Source organism: Scyliorhinus canicula, chromosome 17, assembly GCF_902713615.1.
Source record: "Scyliorhinus canicula chromosome 17, sScyCan1.1, whole genome shotgun sequence".
Lineage (NCBI taxonomy): Eukaryota > Metazoa > Chordata > Chondrichthyes > Carcharhiniformes > Scyliorhinidae > Scyliorhinus > Scyliorhinus canicula.
In genome coordinates, this window is record NC_052162.1 from 49319062 (window position 1) to 49344640 (window position 25579).

The 25579-nt window shown below is 48.1% G+C and overlaps 1 protein-coding gene across 7 annotated transcripts in view; it reads left to right on the top strand.

Annotated features, from left to right (window-relative positions):
- The window catches only part of dlg3 (discs, large homolog 3 (Drosophila)), a 758334-nt gene that overhangs the window by 386390 nt on the left and 346365 nt on the right, over window positions 1-25579 (top strand). For 2 of the 7 annotated variants that reach the window (XM_038776235.1, XM_038776236.1), the window contains exon 1: window positions 13015-13521. The exons of 4 other annotated variants lie outside the window; for them this stretch is intronic. In XM_038776235.1, coding sequence (XP_038632163.1) covers window positions 13201-13521 — 321 coding nt within the window. In that variant the 5' untranslated portion in view covers window positions 13015-13200. Of the gene's footprint in view, window positions 1-13014; window positions 13522-25579 lie in introns of those variants that run through there. One more of the 7 variants, XM_038776234.1, reaches the window with a different exon arrangement.

Genomic DNA, 25579 nt, shown 5'->3' on the forward strand with positions numbered 1-25579 from the left:
AAGGTGGAAAGTGGAGCTGAGGTTGCAGACCACCCATGTGCCGCGATTCTCTGGTCTGGTGCCAGAGCCAAAATGGGAGTACTTTACTCCGGTGCTGGCACCGGTTCCGAGACCCGATTCTCGGGTCCTGGGGGGGCCAGCACGGCGCTGGAGTGGCCCACGCCGCTCCAATTAACGGTCCCGGCATCGACCCGGCGTCGATCCAGCGCCGCGGGGTCCGTGCATGCACAGTTGGGCCGGTGCCAACTAGCACATGCGCACTGGCCATCATCCCCGCGTCTGCCCCGACGCCAAATGGCGCAGGGATCCAGGAGCCGGTGCGGAAGAAAAGAGGTCGCAGCCAGAGAGGCCGGTCCGCTGATTGGTGGGCCCCGATCGCAGGCCAGGCCAGTACGGAGGGCCTCCCTGGGGTTAGAACCCTCCTCCCTCCTCACAGGCCGCCCCCGGACCCTTCAACCCCGAGGTCCCGCCGGCCCAGAGCATGTTAAAACGGCGCCGGCGGGACTCGGAGTTTTTCGGACGGCCACTCGGCCCTTCTGGGCTGGATAATCGCGGTGCTGCCGGAGGATCGCCGCTACAGCGGTTCTCTGTGCGGCCCGGCGCATTCGCGAGCGGTCATTTTCACAGGGGTGAGAGAATTGCATCCCGGCATCGGGGCGGCATGGCGCGATTTGCACGGTGCCACAGCGATTTTCCCACCCGACGGGGGGGGGGGGGGCGGAGAATCCCGTGATCTTTTAATGGCATAGCAGGCTTAAAGGAGCATTTGGCTTAATTCGGCTCCTATTTCTTATGTTATTAAGAAACCAAGCAAAATGTCAACAAAAACACCAGAAACAGGTCAGAGTGAACATTTAAAATGTGGCGACTAGGGGCTTTTCACAGTAACTTCATTGAAGCCTACTTCTGACAATAAGTGATTTTCATTTATAGGGGCTGGTTTAGCACACTGGGATAAATCGCTGGCTTTTGAAGCAGACTAAGGCAGGCCAGCAGCACGGTTCAATTCCCGTATCAGCCTCCCCGAACAGGTGCCGGAATGTGGCGACTAGGGGCTTTTCACAGTAACTTCATTGAAGCCTACTCGTGACAATAAGCGATTTTCATTTCATTTTCTTGATTTAGTGAATATAACACCCAAGATGATTAATTGGTATCTTATAATACACCTTATGGCTGCATGTATTACCTGTCTGTAAAATGTGATTTGATGTTGTTGCATTTTTGTATCACCTTTTATTTCAATTTTTTTTCAATGCAACATTTATGGGTATTGCCTATGCACACTCAGGACAACAGTTGACTCTGCAATCCTTAAAAGGTCTGCTGAATACTCCCTAAAAGATAAGTTTTAAATTTTTACTTACCTGAATGTGGAGCGAGCAGAAGCAGCTGTTCCAGCGGGACCATGCCCTGCTCACTCCCTCATGCTTTCTTTCCCTCCTAGCTTACCTTAGACCCTTGGCCAAAGTTGCAGCCGGCTGATCTAATTTCCTCCATGTAAATAGACTATAAATAGAAATAAAAGTAGACAAAGTTAATTGTAAGCAGAGTGCATTTTGCTGTACTCTACCTACTTACTACCCAAGCAGAAGGTCCATTGGAAAATTATCTTCAATAAATTACAGACAATTGTCAGCCAGAGAGAGATTTCTCTTCTATTTCCTCACCAGTTATTAGTCAGGTAAACCAGCAGTTAAAAACCTTTGGGGACAGGCCTCAATCTGGGGGTACAGATAGTCAGAAATTAGGGTTAGAGATAGGCTACAATTGCAGCATGTCATGGTCACAAATCAGGGCTTGGGGAGATTGGGTTGAAATCGACTATGATTGGCTACAGAGAGAATGGTGATCGTGGTAGAGAGAGGACTGTGGGGGTGCATGGTCAATGGGTGGGGGTTACAGCTGAGGGACAGAGAGAAGCCACAGTCAGCAGAGGAGAGGCTGAAAGTTTCATTGAGAAAATGTGGGAAGCATACTTGATCCTCCAGGCCTCCGGCGAATGCAGTAAAAGGCTCTAACGTTGTGAGGTGAGCAGCTCCAATCTCCCTTTCACTATCTGGGACCCTGTAGTATCTTTAAATTTAACTCATGAAAAAATTAGATGAAATGAAAAAAAAAATGAAATGAAAATCGCTTATTGTCACAAGTAGGCTTCAAATGAAGTTACTGTGAAAAGCCCCTAGTCGCCACATTCCGGCGCCTGTTCGGGGAGGCTGGTACGGGAATTGAACCGTGCTGCTGGCCTGCCTTGGTCTGCTTTCAAAGCCAGCGATTTAGCCCTGTGCTAAAACAAGTTCATTGTGGAACCTGTTTTAAATATTTTAATGAAGTGTGGAGTAGGACACTCACAGCACAAACACATTATCATGAAAATAACGATGATGCTTAAGTAATGGGCTGGTATGCGTTACCCATTTTTTATTTTTAACCCTCTCCCACCTATTGTGGTGTAGTAAATATTGAGCACCAAAGAGATTATGGACAAAATTCTCCCAACTTGGGACTAAGTGCCGTGGCGGGGGCGGGAGCGTAGTGTGTTTCCCGCTTTGTTGCCCGGAAGGAGAACACGCTAAATCTTCCTGCCCCGACCTCATTAATTCTGCACCCAGGTGTTTTGTGCAGTGGCGGAGCAAGTGTGGATGGCATCTAGTCCGCCGTTGTGTAGGGGTGCCATATTGAAAAGCTGCCCACCAATGAAGAAATAAGCTGGACCACCTGAAAATGAAGATAGATCTTCAACAGTACTCTATGAGACTGGAAGATGGACCCCCGAGAATGAAGAAGGATCTCCTGGAACATTCTGAGGCTGGAGGATGGACCCCTCCAGGACACCAAATCTGGAAGTCCCACCTGAAGATGATCCCGTGACCTACTACTGTGCTGTTCCTGGGTTGCAGGCTGCCTCGATCCTAAACTACGGAGGCAGCCCGTGACATTGTTCAGATGAGTCCCGGCATCTGCATGCCACTTTGTACGAACGTGTTTCACATCAGCATGTTTTCCCACCGGCATTACAGCAAATCTAGTATGGGGGGGGGGGGGGGGGGGGGGGGGGGGGGGGGGTCAGGCCGTTGTTGCTACCACAGTGTGTCTTTAACCCATATGCGGGGGACAAATAGTATTTTTTCACACTCACACAGTGTTGCAGTTAATCAATCACACCATCCAACACAAGCTATTTTACAGAATACTAAAATTCATACTAGACTTTATCTTAACTTTAGAGTGACTAGCAAGTATCCAGACAGATAAAGGCCTTTATCCGTATTCAACTTCTGTAGTCCTCAATGGTCTGATGCTCTGGCTCTGTTCTTCGTTCTATTTGGTGGCGTAATGTCCTCTTCGTGGTGGCCAGTGAAGATCACCGTTGTTTCGTTGCTGTTGTGCGCTGCTGCAGAGAGTTTCTAAGGTGGTGCAGAACCTTTTACCTCCAGGAATTTTGCGCCCCTTTTGGGCTGTCCCTGGGTCATTGCCAATCAACTGATCAGGGCTCAATCACCCAGATCGATCAAGTCCAATAAGTGGCTGCCACATTTATTTTGGGGGTGGGCACTCAACCTGAATGCCCCTCAACCGCAATCCCACCCAGCGGGTCCCACCATACACACCCCTTACCTGTAAAGAAGAAACACCCACAATCGCAAAACACCACAGGCAGCTGGAGGTGGGGGTTGGGTGGCTTTGCAATTACACCGTACAAACTTATAACTCCTCAAAGAAAAAAATAAAACCACCCTCCAGCAACACACAATAACCATAACCTCCAACCTTTGCAGACTGAGCTCCTCCATCTCACACCAACTCTCAGTTCTCCCTCAGTTTATGGTCACTTATAAAATCATTGACCTCTTTTGGTGTTTCAAAATAGTACTCCCGGCCTTCAAAAATGACCCACAGTTTTGATGAGTAAGGCAGCCCAAACTGAATCTTTCTTTGATACAACACCACCTTGAATCCTGCACGCCTCTTTACCAGCTCCGCACCAATATCTTGATATATTCGGACACAGTTCCCCATCAATTTACAGTCTCGTTTCTCCCTGGCCCATTGTGAAAACTTCTCCTTCTCAACAAATTTGTGGAACTGCACAATCACCGCCCGTGGCGGGTCCCCCACTGTCAGCCTCAGCCGTAAAGACCTGTGGGCCCTGTCCACCTCTGGGGATTTTCCAGCACTCCGCCCTCCACCAAACCAGCCAGCATCCGTGACAAATCTTTCATGGCGCTGGTTCCTTCCACTCCCTCTGGTAGCCCCACAACCTGCAGGGTCTGACGTCTGGGCCTTTTTTCCTGTTCCTCCACCTGCATCCTCAATGACTTGCATAGGTTCCCCAGGACCTCCATCTCCAAATACACGATCCGATCGCTCTGGTTGGACACCACCTTCTCCACCTCTCATTTCTTCGCCCCTTGTGCCTCAAGGCACTTATCTGCACAGTCCATCGACCTTCGCAAAGGTGCTACTGCTCCCTCAATGGCCTTCGGCCAGTCAGCATGCATCTCCTTCCTTTGTTGGCGAAATTCCTCTTTGATTAAGACCATCAGTTGCTCCATCTGGGCCTTTCCCACTGGTGATGATGCTTCCCCTTCCTCCCTTTCCGCAATTGTTGCTGCGCCACAGGTCCCCTCCAATTCCTTAGCCAGGTCTTTAATTGTTTTTTGCCGGGTCTGGTGGCCAGTAGACATGCCGATCTTGGGAAGAACCGCTCCCTTCTACACCACTTTCCTGCCGGAGCTACCCTCTAGTGGGTATAAATTGCCCAAACCGACGCCTTTGAGCTGGAACTGCCCTGTGTATGATCACTTACTCCATAGCCGCCACTGTAAGTCCAGAAGCCACAATCTCAGGAAGACAATTGCTTGAGCCACATGACATCCGGCCGTGATTTCCAAGGCTGGAGGATGCAGACATAACCCCAACTTTACAGCCGGTGGGCGGGGCCATCATCTCTTGTGTTAAATTCTAGCCAACTTAACAGAAGGAAATATTAATTTCTCTTATATTGCAGAGATATTTTCTGTTTGAAATAACAATGATACTCTGCATTGAACATTTGCAGTGTTTTCTGTGAAACCTCAGATACTTTGACCACTTTATTACTCAAACATTTTACCCAGGTGCCTTTCTTTGCAGGATGAACGATGGACAAATACAAGTGTATGATTCAACCAAATTTATTATTAAAAACAGTAAACTGTCAACCCCCTTAAATTATCCCTAATAATAATACTCCCAAGATTCTTGCCGGTGAACTCAGCCGAGCTGCAGATCCAAATCTCTGAGTCTCGGTTGTCTCAGGGCTTTCATCCACGAAGGTGGGTCTCGTATGCTGCTTCCTTCCGTCTCTGGTCGATTGTCCAATCTTCTCTGCTCCTCTATGCCAAGTCTTTACTGGGGAGGGTCCTGGTGATTGATTCTTATACCAATCTTCGTGACTTTCCAGAATGTTCTCTGGCCTTCAGCCAATGAGGTCTTGCGGCGGGAGTCGCAACATCCGATTGCAACTCTGCAAGACACCAGGAACCCACACCCAGGAGACCAACTCCGTGTATTGTCCGCACGTAACCTTACTCCATATAAGGTAATGGCAAGAGATCTGGGTGCCAGAAAGTCTAGCTTTATCTGGGCAATCCCAACAATTGATCTATTTGAATGGGACCAATTGTCTCCTGATGTCCTGTTTACAGGGCAGCTCAGACATGTCCCGACTGTCTGTCTCTGCTCAGTGGATTTGAACTTGGCAGTTTGAATTCCCATCAGGCCTGCCTGTAGACTGATGGGGCGGAATTCTCTGATCGTGAGGCTAAGTGTTGACGCCATCGTAAACAGCGTCGCGTTTCTCGACAGCGTCAACAAGACCTCAGGATTAGCAATTCTGGACTCTACAGGGGGCCAACACGGCACTGGAGCGACCCTCGCCGCACCAACTGCTAATCCCGACATCAACTGGGCGCCGTGGGGTCCGCGCATGCGCATTGGCATAGGCGGCAACACGCGCATACGCAGTGGCACCGGTGGTAACGCGCACATGCACAGTGACTCCATTCTCCGCGCTGGCCCCGATGCAACATGGCGTAGGGCTAAAGGGGCCGGCGCTGAAGAAAGGAGGCCCCCAGCCCGAGAGGCTGGCCCGCCGATCTGTGGGCCCCGATCGCCGGCCAGGCCACAATGGAGGCCCCCCCGGGGTCGGACCCCCCCTCCCCCTCCCCCCCCCCCCCCTCCTCCCCACACACGGACAGTCCGCCCCCGGATACCTCCACGCCGAGGTCATGCCGGCTAAGAGCAGGTTAGAACGGCGCCAACAGGACTCGGGTTTTCTGTTATGGCCACTCGTCCCATCCCGGGCGGAGAATCACCTGGGGGGGCCCCGTAGAGCGGCCCCCGGCCTGTGCCACGCCGACCGCGTCGGTGCCAATTGCGTGGCGCGATTCGCGCCAGTCGCAGCGATTCTCCGGCCCCGCCCTGGGCTGAGAGAATCCCGCCCATGGTGTTTAAATTTAAAATGTCCAATTCTTAATTGTAACTATTAATTTAACTATTATGTAGATTTGAAAGAACTGTTCCTAAAGCTGCATTTGATGGACCCAAAGGGAAAACGTATTTCCCTTGCACAAAAGGGCAACATACAGGTCAGTGAGAATGGGATTGGTGAGATGGAGAGTGTGTGAGTCTGACCTACTTCATTTTAGAGTCCATTCTTTATAATATTTCCGAGATTTCAGAGACTGCTTCACAGTCTTCTCGCGGAACTCCAAATGCATGTTATGGCTGCAACTCAGCCTTTTACATCAACATTAAAAAAAAAATCACCAGAGAATACCATCACCAAAGCTACTACAGACATCACGGTTCCTGCCTGGGGAATCGTCTCAGTTTCATCAGCTGTATCCCTGCCGCTTATATGTGGGATTCATGTTGGGATAATCATCGATTGCTGAACCCAGATTTATGAAGTAAATATTAAGACATGGTTCACTGCTCGTATCACAGTACAATTTCTCCCAATTTCATCCATGCTCCATACAGCCAGAATCCTCAATTTTAAAAGATACCTGCCCTGGTTACAGTCATCTGCAAATGTACATTATTATGCTACCAAACGCACAACCTTCTCTGGCAGGCCTGGTCTGTTGCTATAGCAACAGACCGTTATTCAATTTAGATATACTTACATAAGAACATTAGAATTTTCAGTAATAGCAAAAAACAAATTAGACCTCACAAGTCCATCACCGTAGATCAACCCCATCTACATCATACCACTCTGTGCCTTTTCCATCTGGAAGCACATCCAGTTGTTTCTTGAACACATTTATATTATCCTGTTCAATAACAATCCCTGATAACTGCTTAAATATAATAATCGTTGGATGAAAGTTTGCGTTCTGGCTTCCGTTCTTAACTCTCAACCTTTTAATTTTTAACTTGGTCACTTTATACTTGGTCTCTCCACCATATCAAATAATTTGTCCTAATCATTTTTTTTCAGTTCCCTTGATAATTGCAATTTGATCATCTCATGCAAATGTTCTTTACAAATTCTTGATGTCCAGAATCATCTTTATTTCTTGCCTTTGTACCTTGTCAAAGCCAACAATATATTTATTTTTTTTTAGAAAATATTTTATTGAAGCATTTGTCATTTTTGCAATTTAACATATTGACATTTCTAAAACAACCGTGGGGGTCGACGCACAAAATACCCCCTAAAATAACAATAAACCGCATACCCTACCTCTCCCGCCCTATCCCGAATTATCCGTATACTAAATTCCCTGTCCTTATTTAACATTACCGTACCTCCTATTTCCCCTCCCCCCCCCCCCCCCCCCCCATTTTTCCCTTTCCCCCCCTTACTGCTGACGTTCAGTTTTTGTTAAAGAAATCGATGAACGGCTGCCAACTCTGGGTGAATCCCTTTATTGATCCTCTTCGAGCAAACATAATTTTCTCCAGACTGGGAAACTCTACCATATCGCTGACCCACACTCCTGATTTTGGGGACTATGAGTCCCTCCATCTCAGCAAGATCCGTCTCCGGGCCACCAGGGAGGAAACAATATATTTCTTAACATTAGATCAGCAAAACACACAGACCCCGTTAAGGTCTGACCAATGCTTTAGACAGCCACAAAGCAATTTATTTGATGTGTGTGCTTGTACTCTATCCTGCTACTGTAACACAAGATCTATTTCACCCCTTTTACTGTGGTTAAAGATTTATTGATAGTTTCATACATTTACCCATTATAAACTGTAGATTTATTTCCTGATAACATAGCACTATGATGAGCTGTAATCAAGTGAATGGCTCCATGGATATTCCTTTATCCATAACACCAGCATATAGAACAGATATATTACAAGTGAAGAGGGCACACAATAGAGCATATACTTCAGCCATGCTGAGTTAAATCAACGTCATTACAATTGCGCAGATCTTCCTTGACGTTTTGCCCTGCTTGATTGATGCTCTGTAACTACAAATCTGAAAACCAAATATTTTTTCACAAGAGTTTCTATCTCACTGAAGAGACTGCTGGCCAATCCATATCCAACAAGCTGTTCTGAAAACTCTGCTCTCATTTCATCTCATAAGCGGGTTAGGTGGATTGGCCAGGCTAAATTGCCCTTAGTGTCCTAAAAAATAATGTTAATGGGGGTTGTTGGGTTACTGGTATAGGGTGTGTACGTGGGCTTGAGTAGGGTGATCATTGCTCGGCACAACATTGAGGGCCTAAGGGCCTGTTCTGTGCTGTACTGTTCTAATTCTAATTCTAATTTTGACAGTTGTGACAAATTCCATCATTGCAGATGAGATAATCCACCATATAATCTCAGAATCTCGGATCTGGATCCTGCGTTTTTTAAAGGATGCATTAATATTTGGAGATGGGGTGAACTGACATTTTTTAGAATGTCAGTTCACCCCTCAGTTCACCCCATCTCCAAATATTAATGGATCCTTTAAAAAACTCAGGATCCAGATCCGGAACTGCATCCTCGCCAAAAACTAGCCAATCCTTCCTGGGACATGCCCTATCTGTGTACCAGGTTTTGTTGATATTCATCCCTTAGTTTCTGAGATATATTGTTTACAACGCAATAACAATGGGTGTGTAAACATTGGTCAGCTTTTTCCACCATCAACCCCCTTTCCCCATCCCACCACCCGCCCAATTTCCCGGTGGCAGACGCTGGCAACCCACTGGTGGGATCTTCCAGTTCCGCCAAAGTCAATGGCCGTTTATGTTGCTCTCTGGCCACAGCACTGGGAAATCTCCCCCCCAGCGAATGGCGACCCGCCTACACTGTCACAAAACCCGCAGCAAGGGTGCCTGAAAATACCAGTCCTTATCTCCATAACACAAAGGAATTCACGTAAAGCTTCAAATAAATGATATCAAGTGTAAATAACTACGTTAATTTTCAAAAACAAGGTGTATTTTTCACATGACTTTATTTCTCTTTTAAAGTTGCTATTCCTTCATTCATATTTACCGTTCTTAACTACAATACTAGGCAGCGAGTGTTCCCTGTACTATTCCTTGAATAAGAGGGTAAATTGGTCAACATTGCATCTCACATTGCTTGACTAAGAGGGTAAGCATGGTGAATCATCATGAAGGAAGACTATTTGTGGTAAGGTTTATGAAATCAAGGATGGCATAGAAAATGAAGGGAATCACTAAATTATTCACTGATTAAGATGGGGTGCCGTTGACTGCAGCCTATATTATTCCCTAACCTAGGCACTGATGCTGATAACTGCTTCCTGCATTACTCTGCAAGTGAGTTACAGAGGCATATTATTAAGTATCCAGGCATCTATAGTATTGTTCTTAAATCACCTATTAGAAAGAGTGACGGCGTGATTTTACCGCGAGACCCTGCTCCCGGGATCTACCCAGTTCGCAACTCCTCATGAGATCTAACATAATCACGCAAGTCATTGTGGGCGAGATCACATTTTAGCAAATCTGCATATTAAGACGAGACAGCTAGTCTCACTTTAATGTGCCAGTTCCTGAGTACCTGAGGAAAGGAATCTATCTCCTTTGCCTTGGAGATCTTGAATGAACACTGTCCAGTACTGGTCTCCATAAACGGGGACCAGATGGAATGACACTTGTGACAGTCTCCCAGGGGATTGGATGTCCCTTGGGGCAGAGTGGTACCCTGGCACTGCTGGTACCATCTGGGTACCCTGGCAGTGCCATCTGGCTGCCAGCCTGGTACTGTCAATGTGCCATGGTAACACTGCCAGCTGGCAGAAACACCGCTAGGGTGTCAGGTTGGCACTGCCTGTTGCCAGGCTGGTATTTTATGCATGTGCCGATGGGCTGGGGGGTGCTCTGCATGGGGGAGCTGGGGTACCTCCCATTGTGTCTTGGGCAAGGGTCACGTCAGGTGCTCCAGAGATTGGGATGCCATTTTTAAATGGCGTCCCGATCTCTTGCTACACTGAGGATTTCTGGCAAGCGGAGCTCTCAGTGCACAATAATAATGATCTTTATTGTCACAAGTAGGCTTACTTTGCAATGACGTTACTGTGAAAAGCCTTAGTTGTCACATTCATGTGCCTGTTCAGGTACACAGAGGGAGAATTCAGAATGTCCTAATTACCTAACAGCACGTCTTTCAGGACTAGTGGGAGGAAACCGGAGCACCCGGAGGAAACCCATGCAGACACGGGGAGAACGTGCAGACTCCGCACAGGCAGTGACCCAGCTGGGAATCGAACCTGAGACCCTGGTGCTGTGAAGCCACAGTGCTAACCACTGTGCTACCCCTTAAAACGGGCTATGTGCGGTCCTGGCCGCACGTTCTCCACTGAGAACCCCTGTCTAACATAAGTGCCATTTTTTAGCATTGTGTTTCTCAGTGCTGCGAGCATCGGGAAACACGCAGCGAAACGTGCTCGCGATCGGGTTTTGTTCCCATTTAGTTAAACCCTGACCTGAGAATGACTCTGTTGATTTGTCCTTAAGAGTTTTGCTTTCACTCTCTCTGGCACATTGTCCTGCGTACCCAACATCCGCTCTGTGTTTCCTCTCATGTTGTTATTGTCCTCCATACATATCAGATTGTAAATTTTGATAGCTTGTCTTAGCTGTGGAACTCATTGTGCAGACATGCAACTGTCCCTCACCCACAAACTGTTAGTACCAGCACTAATCTGAAAGTCAGGCACCTTCACAATTTCTCATTGTCAAAAATCCTTATGTGATTGTCTTTGACGTGAAATACGATTATTCTTTGAACTGTGAAACAGTTTGATTGCAATCAAGTCAGTGAATCTTTGATAAGTACTTTTTAAAGTTTACAAACAAAATTATTAATATTTACAATGAACAGAGACTGTTCATATTATTTCTACAGTACAACTGTGCCAGGCACTGCAAATTCAAGTCTTCTTTGTTTAGAACACTTTAACTGCACTTGGAGAATTCTGATCATATATTGCTAAATATTCTACACATTGTGAATATTCAATGAATCACTATAACAATTTTTCTTTTAATTTTGTTCCTTAAATTGTTAAAGTTTGAACATAGTTTCCATTTCTCTGTAGAACAAATGGACAAAACTAAACTTACATTTCCAACTGATACAAAGTGATTTATTTACATTTGAATGATTCATTAATTAAGCATTTTGTTTGACTATGATGATATTTATTTTCATTGAATTTCTAAAAATTAAATAGGTGATGAAAGGATATACATTGAACAAGGATGACTGGGCCTTGTTTTCCAATCCACACAGAATGCACAAGCTTCTGTAAATTCTTATCATATAGAATCCTGGTATCCCTACAATACAGAAGGAGGCCATTCAACCCATCAAGTCTGCACCAACCCTCGAAATGAGCACCCTACCTAGGTCCACATCCCATCCCCCTAACCCCACCTAACCTTTGGACACTACGGGGCAATTTAGCATGGCCTGTTTACCTACCTTGCACATCTTTGGACTATGGGAGGAAACCAGCGCACCCAGAGGAAACACACGCAAACACAGGGAGAAAGTACAAACTTCACACAGTCACCCAAGGTCAGAGTCAAAACTGAGTTCCTGGCGCTCTGAGGCAGCAGCACTAACCACTGTGCCACCGTACCACCCAGATTCAGAAAATTAGCGAGGGTCCTTAAGGCTTGTTTGGCAAAGATAAGGAAAGATCATTTTGACTCAGTACATGGTGTAAAGTGAAAGATAGTGAATTGTTAGCCTGCATTAGTTCTCTCCTTGATTTTTTAATTTCTGTTGAAGTCAATGAAATAAGAAACAAGACCGATATAAGACAAACTGTCAATTTGCACAGTCATATTTATCCACATTGTCTATTTGGCACGTGTCATATACTGTGAAATCCACTGGCTACTAGACACCAAATAAAAATTCAAAAAAGAGATAATTGCTATTATTAAAAAAAAATCTGTTTTGAATTTTTGCTATTTTTAAAAAGTGATGTTGCCAAATCAACTGAGCTTAGTGCGGTAATAAATGACACAGACATAAGGCTTCAGGGCAGATTCAAAATTATTGCCTTTTGGGAATTAGTCTGGAGGGAGATTCTATGTCATTTTGCTTAGAATTAGACCTCACTCTCCCTTCATCTGTTATATCATTACGAGAGCCTTCGCAAGCAGCTAAAAGGTCCTGATGCTGAGTGACTAGGGTGTACTAATCAAGTCCTGAGTTACTCATCAGAGCACATTTACTAATACAGAAGGCTTCTCATAGTAATCAAGGGGCTAGGGACAACAGTTCCAATCCCCAGGGTAATCACGACAACACAGCTTAATATTAGTGCTGCACTTGTTCAGAGTGGTTTTATTAGATTTCTAACAGTAGGATGTACTGAAGTGATGCAGCCCACGGATGCTGCTGCTGACAGAGCTGGGTATCTGAATGCTATTCTGTGCAGCACATTGATTGGTGCTGTCTGAACGAAGGTTGCTGGAGGGATGCTTGCATCCTCAAGACTAACACTGGCCAGCATCAAGCGCTCTGCAGTTCCAGCTTTCGCCTCCACTGGCAAGGTCTGCCATTAACAGCAAGAAGCAGAAAGAAGGGACAAAGAACAGGGACCATCACCTTCTTGATTGAAAATAAAGAGAAACATTTTATTCTTTTCCCTCTGACTCGAAAGGTGGAAAATAATAAAATTTGAACTGGACGATAGTGTTGGTCATGAAAGCAAATCTGCACAAGAACCATCACTGCTGCAAGTGCCCAGAGTGTTATGAGGCAACCAGGATGGCAGCTCTCCGACGGATGGAACCACAGAATTACACTGAATGGCAGCATGAACCGTATGGATATGGTGGTTTCAGCTCCCAAACACTGCCGTCTTCATCAGGAGCTGCCGCCAGGAATAAAACCAAGCTCATCCCAACCTCCCGTGATAGTGGACCGATTAAAAGCCAAAATAAGAGCGTACCTAAGGTGAACGGCAACAGTGGCGGATGGTGGCCGGAGTGTACATGTTCTACACGTGACTGGTATGAACAGGTATGGTAGTAATATTTTTTTCATTCAAACCCTTTTGAGACCTGTGTAGTGAGAGATACTGCCTGATGCAGCAGCGGAGTTTGGTGCATTTATCTGCTTGAATGGTTTTTGTGATATAATCTGCAAAATATGCCATCGGTAGTTATGTACCAGCTCTGCCCCATTGCAGTTGTGATTTTTTTGCAGTGAATGATTAAATTGAATTTCTATTGTGCAGATACTGCAATGGTATGTGCTGCCCTGCTGTAGATCATCAATGGGCTGTGGTTTGTTTTTTTATTGTATTCTTAAGTTCATCATTTTCGTATAACCTGTCATCGTGGGTTAGTAATGCCTAGGGGGGAAAAAATAAAAGCACAGCTCTGCTTTCCCTCCCATCCTAATCCCAGCCAGTGGAGAAAGGAGAAATAATAGTCTGAAATAAAATGGAGACTGAAAAATCAAGTCACTGTACAATATGAATAGGAGCTATTATGAGCGAGTGCTCAAAAAGGTTTTCATTGGGGCTGCTGCTAGGATACAGTGGGGTGTTTTTTGATTACATGCTGCAATATATGTATGCCATATATTCGCAAACACTAACTCGCCTGTTGAATTCGTCACGAAATAATCCTGAGATTTTGATATTTTTGCTGCAAATAATTCAATGATTTTTTTTATTCTAATGACTATAATAAAAGTGATGGCCTGCGGCATGCCCCCGCAATTATTATCTGAAATAGGTACTATGCTTTGAATGTTGTTCGAGCCCCCCCCCCCCCCCCAAAAAAAAAACCAACTAACACGGCTGATTGCATTAGACTTACATCAAGCATCAATGTTTGTGCAGGGCTGCACCATCCAGGAGGGAGTGGGGAAAGGAAGCAATGGATAGATAAAACAGTCATTCTGGTTTGAGAGCTGCTGCTCCGTGCTCAATAGTGTCGCACTGTCCTACACTGGCAGGCAAAGCAATATTGTCATTTTGTAAATGCTATCTTGTGCCTCCTCTTCAGCGCACTCCACTTTTTAAAATTCATGCACCATCGCGAGTTCTTTAAAAAAAAGACGACACAGGCTCTGATGTGAAATGTGGAGTCGCTCATCTGTGCTGTACGTGACGTCACTGCTGAGCACATCACAGCCAAAAGGAAGATCAAGCCTTAACCCATCGAGGGCTGTTTGATTGAGGTGATTCCTGGCAGACCCAAAATGGAGACCGGGCATACGCTTCCAGCTGATTAAATTCCACATTCTGCGTGGGAAGCAGCACTGCTGATGTTTATTGATAAATCGATGAATCAGCCTGCTGTACCAGTACAGAAAAGGGGAATGCAAAGCAGATGAGGTGCCCACCCACCCTCCCCCGCACCACCACCAATAGTCAGTTTAAGGATCAAATTGATCTTGGAGCTTTCTCATATTTAAAACAAGTGCTTGGATTCTCCGACCCGGCAAGGCGGAACGCAATGGGATGGAGAATCGGGCATCCCCCGGACAACGAGGTTCGTGACCAGTGCCAAACCAAAAGCCATGCCCACTGGGGCCGGCGGTGCACCGTAACAGATGCCCTATATGCTCAGGCAGCAGACTACATAAACTTCAGTCTGGACCAAGCCCACCAGGATACCCAGGCAGCAGGATTCGCCGCCATCGCTCACATGCCCCAGGTCCAGGGGGTGATAAAATGGGACACATGTCCCCGTACGAACACTGCCTCATGAGGGAGTGCCCATCATCAGCAGGAAGGGCCTCCACTCCCTGAATGTGCAGTTGGTGTGTGACCACCGGCTGCACATCATACATTTCTGCACCCGAAACCCGAGCAGTGCGCACGGCGCCTATATCCTGGCGCACTTGTTGGTTCCTGACACCTTCGAGACTCTCCCTCGCATGAGGGTTTGACTCCTGGGCAACAAGGTTTAACTGCTGAAGTCTTGGCAAATGATGCCTATGTGGAGGTCCCAGACCGAGCCAGAGAACCGCTATAACGACACCCATATAGTAAGTAGGCGTGTCATTGAGCGGTGCATCGGCGTCCTGAAGACGCGGTTCAGGTGCCTGGACCACTCTGGTGTGACTCTGCTCAAGGCGGGTCTCGCACATCGTGGTGACCTGCTGCATCTTGCATGACATCGCACAGCGGAGGGGGGACATATTGGAGGAGGAAAAATGCCAGGCCTCTTCTAACAATGAGGATGAGGATGATGGCCAGGAGGACCAGGGCATAGTAGCCAAGCAGGCACAGGAGGAACCCTACGTGTGCACCAGGGCCGCCACACATGGGACAACCTCATCACCACCAGGGTCGCCAACGAAGGGACCTGTCCACCAACTGCTCAACCACCCTGACCCACCCCTCCATACTCCCTCATAGCCACTCACATCCTGACCTGTCCCTTCTCACTTCACTCCAGCACCCCACCCCCCTTCAAGGGTCCTAGCAGTATCACTATAGGGTGTGGGCCCTGAGTGGCAGTATCAGCTGGCCTTGTCCATGGGACAGAGAATGATGACAACTTGCTGTGAGATAAGCGCTGGTGTTCCTCATCATTTGACAAAGGCTGACTCCTGCCTTCGGGATTACATGTCCATTGGGTCACCCCTGCATGTCAGCTGAGCATTACATCTCTCGGGCCCATAATACCTTTGGGGGGCGGTAATGGGGATGATGAGCAGTGATGGGTAACTCACTGAGTAAGCTGCCCTACATAGAACCCTCAAACCTCTGGCCCTGTTCCCTGCCGCCTCTTAGGGTGACCCCAAGTGGAACGTCAGATTGTCCTGAGGGTCCTGCCGCATTCCATCCTCCAGCACCCACCACCACCCGCCACAAACCTCCCACTCCTCTACACCTAGCCCATCCCTCACACCCTTCAGACAGAGGATTGAGGCAGATCGAAATTTCGGTGCAAATGTGGTTTATAGTGTCTTTGTACATTATTGTGCCCTGACCCCTAACTCTAGCTGCACCTGTGCCAACTTAACTGGTGTCGAACTTCTCAAATTTACATGGTCTACCACTCCTTCTACATGTTCCCCCAGACAGCACATCAGACCTGGAGGTGGCCTGCTATGTTTCATGCCCTGGGATCTGGGGTGCCTTTGGCAGCTGCCCTCTGCAGGTCTCTGCATGGGCCCAGCCGATTTCGGGAGTCACAGGTGACGAGGTGCCACCCTGTTCTGCCTGCAACCCATCAGATGCGCCAGTGTCAAGTGAGGGAGATTCAGAAATGCTAGGATATTCTAGCACCTCCCCTGTGGGAGGCACCGACATGGGCCCCATCACTTCCTCCATCCTCGGGGTGCTCGATGACCCCCGCACTATTCCATGGGATGGAGATGAGATCAGAGTGAACTCCGAAGGTTCCACCATCACCTGTCTCAACCCGGGTCTCGATGCCCTCAGCCATGGAACACAGCTACTGAGACACATCCCTCGGCGAGTGCAACATGTCCCTCTGCACCTTGGTCATGCCTCTCTGTGACTGGGTTATGTTCCTCTGTGACTGGACAAGGTCTGTCAGAGCCCGACTAATGCTCTTGACGCCCTCAGCCATGACCCTTTGTGACTGGTCCAATCTCTGGAGCACCACACGATGTCAACGTGGCCCGGTACATAGCTGTGTGACTGAGCTCCCATGTCCTGCCCCTCATCCATTGACCACAAAGTGTGCCCAAGCCTGAGTCGCCTTGGCCCTTGGCTGTGACCTTCTCACTCAAAGCTTCCACCACGGATGCCACCCGTTTGGCATTGGCCTGGGTACCATGCATTATCGGCACGATCTCCTGCACCTGAAGGCGGTTGAACTCCTCTATCTGCACCTGCAGTTGCTGGAAAGTTGGTGATACCCCCTCGTGTAGATTCTGGCTCTGAGTGTGCATCTCCACCAGTGATGGGATCAATCTTTCCAGCAGCGCAATATCGGTCTGGACTAAAGCTAATTCCTAGGATCGGGCAGCTGTCCAACTGCCCGCTCCCTCAGGAGTTCCTACCTCCACCTGATATGCCACAGCATGTGTGGCGTGCAGACCAGAAAGTGTCCCAGGAGCCTCTCCACTAATATGACCCACCAAGGTAATAGTCTCTGGGTTGGTGGAGGGTGCATGTGAATGCAGAACTGAAAAGTCAGTGTCTGGGGGCTGGGGTTGTGTCTTGGAGGGGGGGGGGGGGGGGGGCTGTACCTCGGGCGTGCTTGCCTCATCTCAAGACAATCCTGCAAGGCCCATGGTCAGAGGGGTGACTCACTTGCTATAGGGACATCACTATACATTAGGGGCTCACTTGGTTGTCCCATGCCGACCTATGCCTGGGAGATAGTCCTCTCTCCCACCTCTCCGGCTAGGGCAGCACGGTAGCATGGTGGATAGCATAAATGCTTCACAGCTCCAGGGTCCCAAGTTCGGTTCCCGGCTGGGTCACTGTCTGTGCGGAGTCTGCACGTCCTCCCCGTGTGTGCTTGGGTTTCCTCCGGGTGCTCCGGTTTCCTCCCAAAGTCCAAAGATGTGCGGGTTAGGTGGATTGGCCATGCTAAATTGCCCGTAGTGTCCTTAAAAGTAAGGTTAAGGGGGGGGGGGGGGGGGGGGGGGGGGGGAGGTTGTTGGGTTACGGGTATGGGGTGGATACGTGGGGTTGAGTAGGGTGATCATTGTTCGGCACAACATCGAGGGCCGAAGGGCCTGTTCTGTGCTGTACTGTTCTATAACTCCATCGACCGCTGCTCGGCAGCAGTCAGGAGGCGATCCCCTTCCTGTTTCTCATGCTCCCAGCGGTTATGGGCTGTCTTCTCCTGGGGAACTGATAATGGACATTGTGAGATACTTGGACTTGACTTACATGGGGGCGGGAGGTTTGTGGCTGGTGACCTGTGTGTACAAGAAACCTGGCCAGAGACAACTGTACAGGTGTTGGGGTTTGGTGAGGGTGGGATGTAAGGGGATGCAAGTAGATTGTTTTTTATTGAAATAGGGGAGGGCGGGAGTGAGAGATGGGTGTAATGCAGGGGCACAGAGACGGTGACTTACCCGAGCTGTCATAAGGCGTCGTTCATCTTTTTGCGGCACTGTATACCCGTGCACCAGTGAATCTGACGCTGGCGCTAATTGCACTGATTTCACGTGGGCAGAGTGCTGACCCATTAGCATGTCCTGAATTGGCTCCGGAACTAGCGGCCCCAACAGGAATGGGATAGTCCCACATTTCAGTCCTAGCATCAACACTTAGGGCACTATCTACCGGCCGTACTGCGCCCCAGTTTGGGCAAACAGAAGCGCTGCTTGGCCGATAGATGGCGGGCGATCCCACTTCTGGGATTTACCTGGCTCACCACGCCTTGCAAGATCTAACGGAATCTCACAAAATATCGCGATCTGAACCCCGTCCATTGTGGGCAGGATCAGTATTTGGTAAATCTGCATATTAGAGTGAGACAGCTTGTCTCACTTTAATATGCACTCGCATGATCTACAGAGTCCCTGGGATCTAACCACTTCATCCCGGAGACCTCAGGCGAGTGCCACAAATGGGGACCAGATGGAATGGCACTTGGGGGTTCTCACAAGTGATCAGAGGCCCCCAGGTGGTTGCCCTTTGGGCAGAGTGGCACCAGGTGCTGCCAGCTGGCAGTGCCACCTGGGTGCCAATCTGGCACTGCCAAGGTGCCCTGGTGGCACTGCCAGCTGGCAGGGGCACTACCAAGGTGCCAGGCTGGCAGTACTGAGGTGCCAGGCTGGCATTTTTCCCATGCCAGGGATCGGGCCCAGGGGTGCCCTGCCCATGTGAGGTGTGGTGTGGGGGGGTCCCGAGGACCCCCTTATATGTGAGTTGGATATTTGGGGGGTTTCAGGGGTCTTACTGGGGGGGGGGGGGGGGGGGAGTTTGGCCGCAAGATCGAGATGTAATTTTAAAATATAGAGTGGAGCTCTTAAATGCGAGACTAAGTGCGACCTCGGCAGGGGTTCCCTGCTGAGACCCCAGATTGCAACAAAGTTCCGTTAGGTGGTATTTCTCGGTGCTACAAACGTTGGGAAACACCCGGCTAAACGCGCTCAACACGAGACTCTGTTGCAATTCAGTTAGATTGTGTTCTTAGTCTCTCAAACGGGGAATTCCGCCCAATGTATTAATTAAATAAAAATGAAGGACTCCTGAATACAATAGTCAGCAGGTAACTGGGATCCAGGCACTGCAATTCATGACATTTTCAGCTTTCAGGGAGTGGAGCCCACATCTGAATAGTATTCTACTATTTACATTTTTAAATCAGCATATGGATTTTCCAATCATGTTTCTTAGCAAATATTTGTGGGGTGTTGCGTTCATAAAATCCGTACAATCGCTCAGAAGGAGACCATTTGACGCATTATGCATGTGCTCTTTGAAAGAGCTATCGGGGCAGCATGGTGGCCTAGTGGTTAGCACAGCTGCCTCACGGCGCTGAGGTCCCAGGTTCGATCCCGGCTCTGGGTCACTGTCCGTGTGGAGTTTGCACATTCTCCCCATGTCTGCGTGGGTTTCACCCCCACAACCCAAAAATGTGCAGAGTAGGTGGATTGGCCACACTAAATTGCCCCTTAATTGGAAAAAATAATTGGGTAATCTAAATTTATTTAAAAAAAGAAAGAGCTATCCAGTTTGTCCCACTCGCCTGCTCTTTCCCAATAGCTCAGCAATTTATTCCTTTTCAAGCATTTATTGAATATCTGTCTGAAAGTTTGTATCAAACCTGAATCTACCACTCTTAGCCAGTGCAATATACATCATAAAGTTCATAGCATAAAATTATTTCTCATCGCCCCTCTGATACCCTTAATCTGTCTTCTCTGGTCATCCTCATGCAGGTGGAAACTGTTTCTTACTCTATATTCGATCAAAACTGCTCAAAACGTTGAACACCTATTATATCCTCCCTTAATCCCCTATTTTCAAAGGAGAATAACCATCTTCTCTAACCTATTTTCATAATTCCATAGAATTCCTACAGTGGAGAAGGCGTTCCCACAAACTGCACATCAGGAGTGGAGGCGGCCTGCTGCTTGTCTCGCCCTCTATTCTGTTCTGCCCTTGGCGGCTGTCCTCTGGAGGGCCTGGACCTGGATGGGCCCGGCAAAGCTTCGCGCATCACAGGTGATGATATATCACGCTGTTCTGCCCACTGCCCAGCAGATGTGCCAGTGTCAGCAGGGGGAGGTGATTCAGAAGGGCTGGAGTGATTCAGCGCCTCTTTTGTGGGAGACCCCGAGATGGCCCCATCCCTTCCTCGGGGCGCTCACTGGCCCCTAGGCTGCTACATGGGAGGAAGAGCCAGACAGGGTGAGCTGCAGAGGCCTGACCATATCTGGCGCTGTAAGTCATGGAGGCCTGCCCTCGTCTGAGCCATGGTGTTGATTTCCTCAGCCATGTCACTCTGTGACTAGGGCATGTCCCTCAATGAGTGGGCCACGTCCATCATAGCCTCAGACATGTCCCTCAGTGATGGAGTAATCTCCCTCTGTGACTGGGTAAAGTTAATCAGTACCTGCCAATGCTCTTGATGTCCTCAGCCATGATTCTGGCCTCAGATGACTGTGTGGAGTTTGCACTTTCTCCCCTGTTTGCATGGGTTTCTCCCGGGTGCTCCGGTTTCTTCCCACAGTCCAAAGATGTGCAGGTTAGGTTGATTGGCCGTGCTAAATTACACCTGAATGTCCAAAAGGATAGGTGGGGTTATAGGTTACAGAGATAGGGTGGAAGTAAGGGTGCTCTTCCCAAGTGTTGGTGCAGACTCAATGGGCCGAATGCCCTCATCTGCACTGTAGGGATTCTATGATTCTATGATTCCTTGTCCAAGGCCTTCCAATGTGGACGGGACACTTTCAGTGTTGGCCTGGGTACCACCCTTTGTCGGCAACATCTCTTGTGCCTGAAGGCGATTGGACCCCTCTGGCTGTCCTTGCAAGCGCTGGAATGTAGCTGACATTTCTTGCCCTAAATCAGGTAAATTCTTGCCCTGAATCTGTATCATGGATTGCACCATGCCTGTGCCCCTTTGATTATGGCCCACTTTATCATTGGGGACACAGAAAGGACATAGTGAGATGCTGGCACATTAGTTTTATGAGGGGCTTGTGTTTCTAGCTCGTGGCATATGTGGGCAATATGCCTGGCCAAAGAGAGCAGGGCTTATGTTGGGAGTTCCTTGAGGAGGATTGTGAGAGACATGTTGGTCACTGCTATATAACGGTTTGGGGGCAGATGTCAAAGGTTAAGAATGGGAGTGATGCCAGGGTCACATGGGTGGTTACTCACCTGAGCTGCTCAAAGAAGGTTGTCCATCTTCTTCCTGCATTGCATGCCGATCCTCTTGGTGAAGCTGGCAGCACTCACTGTATCTGCTACCTCATTACATGTTTTATTCAGAACAGCTCACACTGGCATGTTGGCGCAAAGGGCAACCATCGTCAGCCAGAAGTGCCTTCTCGGCCTCCTCCTGATATCCTTATTGTCACACCACTCTTCAGAAAATCTGATTCTCTCCATGTCATATCAAGAAATGTGAGTGTACTGAAAGGAGCAATAGCGACATGTCCTGACAACATCCCAACTCTATTGTTGATGACCAGTGCTCCAGATTTAGCTGAGCCTCTAGCTAAGCTGCTCCTCTACAGCTACAATACTGGTGTCCACATGATTATGGAAAATTGTGCTATCCACAAAATGTAAGACAAATTTAAACTGGCCAATACTTTCCTATTGATCAATTTTTAATTATCAACTATGTAATTGACAGTATCATCAATAATGCTGTCAGGCAGCATTTACTCACCAATAAACTTCTCACTGATGCTCAACTTGGATTCCACCAGGACCATGCATCTTCAGATCTCATTCCAGTTTTGTGGACACAAGCTGAATTAACCATAGAACATACAGTGCAGAAGGAGTGCATTTGGCCCATCGAGTCGGCACAGACCCACTTAAGCCCTCACTTTCACCCTAACCCAATAAATCCTCCTAACCTTTTTGGACACTGAGGGCAATTTAGCATGGCCAATCTACCTAACCTGCATGTCTTTGGACTGTGGGAGGAAACCGGAGCACCCGGAGGAAATCCGCGCAGACACAGGGAGAATCTGCAGATTCCGCACAGACAGTGACCCAATCGTAAATCGATCTAGGGACCCTGGCGCTGTGAAGCCACAGTGCTAACCACTATGCTCTCATGCTACCCTGAATTCTAGAGGTTTTAAGAGTAACTGTACTTGACGTCAAGGCTGCATTCAAATGAGTTTTCAAGCAAGGAGCTTTTCAACCACCTTACTCCTACTCTGCTTGGTATATTTTTCTCTGTCCTCTTGACCCATGCTTTCCTGACGGCACAGAAGGGGTATACCTCCACACCGTACCAGGTGGGCTATCAACTTTTTGGGAAGTAAAGCCAAGACAAAGTGAATCATGTCCTATTAAGAGAAATTCTGTGTGCTGATGATTCTGCAGTAGCAGCCCAGTCAGAAGGCCAGGTCCAAAGGCTCATGGATTGCCCCATGTCTGTGTCACATTCCCCCTCACCCTCACTATAAAGAAAACTGTAGTTCTGGAACAAAGGGTAGAATTTTCCCAAAAGACGGCCGTGTCATTTTGGGCGTGAAAACGGTGTGAATCGCACCAGCTGTTCTGGCGTAATTACGATCATGGTGATCTTCCTGCACTCAGTGGAAGAGGGCATGATTTGCATCGGCAGGTCAGGCTCCTCAGAAAGCTCAAAGTTAAGTGGCAGCCCCCCACCACCACCCTCACAGATATCACAGCCCTGCAGACAAGGGGGACTGATGAACCATCAATCGAACGCGAGACGAGTTGCTGTACAAAAGTTAGGCTTTAATAAGCTAGAAGTTAGCCCTGTGGTCGACTACAGTAAATGGACGACCGCCGGGCGTTCTGGGTATTTATACCTCGCTCTGGAGGCGGGGTTAACTCAGCCTCTCGACCAATCGGAGAGTCGTCACATGACTGGTCTCAAACCAATCAGTCGAGAGGCACATGACTGACCAGGGCCAATGGTAAGCCAGTGTTCTGCACCAATGGCAGACAGCTATGCAAATCATACCACCACAGGGACATCCCCAACCCTTGACCACAGAGAAGCAAACTACCCTCAACCACTAAAAGTTCAGGTCACGCCCCCAACACCACACAGGCATCAGGGTGACCCAAACCCCACCCACCGCCCCCCATCCTTACCGGCATCAATACCCTCCCCCAAAGTGAGTGACACCCTGCTCTGGGATCACCAAATACCAAGCAGTGTCCCGGCATCCTGACAGCAGCAACCAGGCAGTGCCAACTGGGTGCCAGGTGCCTAATGCATGTTGGCACTGCCATGTTGGCACTGCCTTGTTGGCACTGCCAGACCATGTCCCTGACCACCCGGTCGCTACTGTGGCCTCCGAGCCCCCGGTGTTGTCATCAAGTCTGATTCCCGCCAGCGCTACATCATGCTGGGGAGTGGGAACATTGCACAGGAACATTGCACATTCCCAGAAGATTTGGCCCATTTAAGCAAATGGTAATCAGATGCATGCCCTCACTGGGCATGGACCCGATTACGTCTGCTCAGGGGGGGGGGGGGGGGGGGGGGGGGAGGGGGGGGCGGTGCCAGGAACATCATGAACTATTTGGTCGACATAAATCCCGTTTCAGGGCTCCCCTTGGTATTTTCCGACATAGCGATATTTGTGCCATGCACAATGCAGCCGGAAAAAAAGGTGTTGTTTCAACCTGTGATCAGACTCAACAACATTCCACTGGAAGCTGTCGGCAAATTCTGTTACCTTGGGTCATGGTGACAGGCAACCTGTCTATTGTCAAATGGATCAGCACAGGCATTGGCAAGACATCTACCAACATTGGCCAACTAACAAAATGGACATTAAAAAAAGAACAGACTGATCCAGAGGATTAAGATGCTTATCTACGAAGCTTGTATCCTCTGCACATTGCTGTACGGCAGCAAAGCCTAGACAATTTTAATGTAGGCCATCTCCAGTCTCTGTGAAGCATATCTGCATGGAAAGACGAAAGTCACCGATATATCAGTCCTTTCTGCCAAGCAGGCTAGTGCAAAGAAGGCTTCACTGGCTTCGGCATTTTCACAGGAATGAAGATGGCCGTATCCCCAAGGTTATGCAATATAGAGAGGTAGCCCATGCCAGGAGACCAGCAGGGTGCCCAGTGCTCTGATTTAAGAATGGTGTCAAAAGAGACATGAATGCCCTCAATATTAATCATGATGAATGGGAAATGCAACCTGACGATTGATGCAAATGGCAACACTAGTTTTATCTGTTCGCCGCCATGACATCATTTGGTTTAAGAACCTCCAAAGCAGATGTCTGCCCTGCAAACAAGATGGCAGCATAGATCATCCCACATCACGGGCAAAGGGCACATCCATGTGTGGCACTTGTGACAGATTTTGCTTTTGGGCTTGTGCAACGATCAAAAGAAGTGCAGCAGATGATCTTATCTGACCTCACTAACATTCTGAGGTTGCATTCCCATAATCACTCCCAAACTGAAGAATGCCAATCACATTTTCAACATTCTAAACAATTTAGATATTTACAAAAGGAAATCACAGGATTTTGAAAAAAGGCAAGATCTTGCACTTGTATACTTGTCTTTGCATCTTAAAGGATGAGCTTCATAACCAATGAGTTACTTTAGAAGTGGAGTCACTGTTGCAAAGTAGGAAAGAAAATTCAAAAAACACCTGCGAAACAAGTGACTAGATAACCTGTTGTAGTGAGATCAGTATTGGCCAGGATGCCATAAGAACTCCTCTATTCCTCTTCAAATAGGTCTACGGGACATTTTACATTTAACCGATGGGTCTACAGTTTTCATGTCTTATTTGTCCCTCACAATAAAGCAGCACTTCAGTGGTCCACTGAAAGTCAGTTTAGATTATGTACTCTAGTCCTAGAATGGAACTTGAACCCACAGTCCTCTGACTTTTTGTAACATCCTAAATGGGAGTGCAAAACTAAAAGTGCTTAACTTCAGTCTTAGCTATTATTGGACACGCGGCTTAGCTGTTAA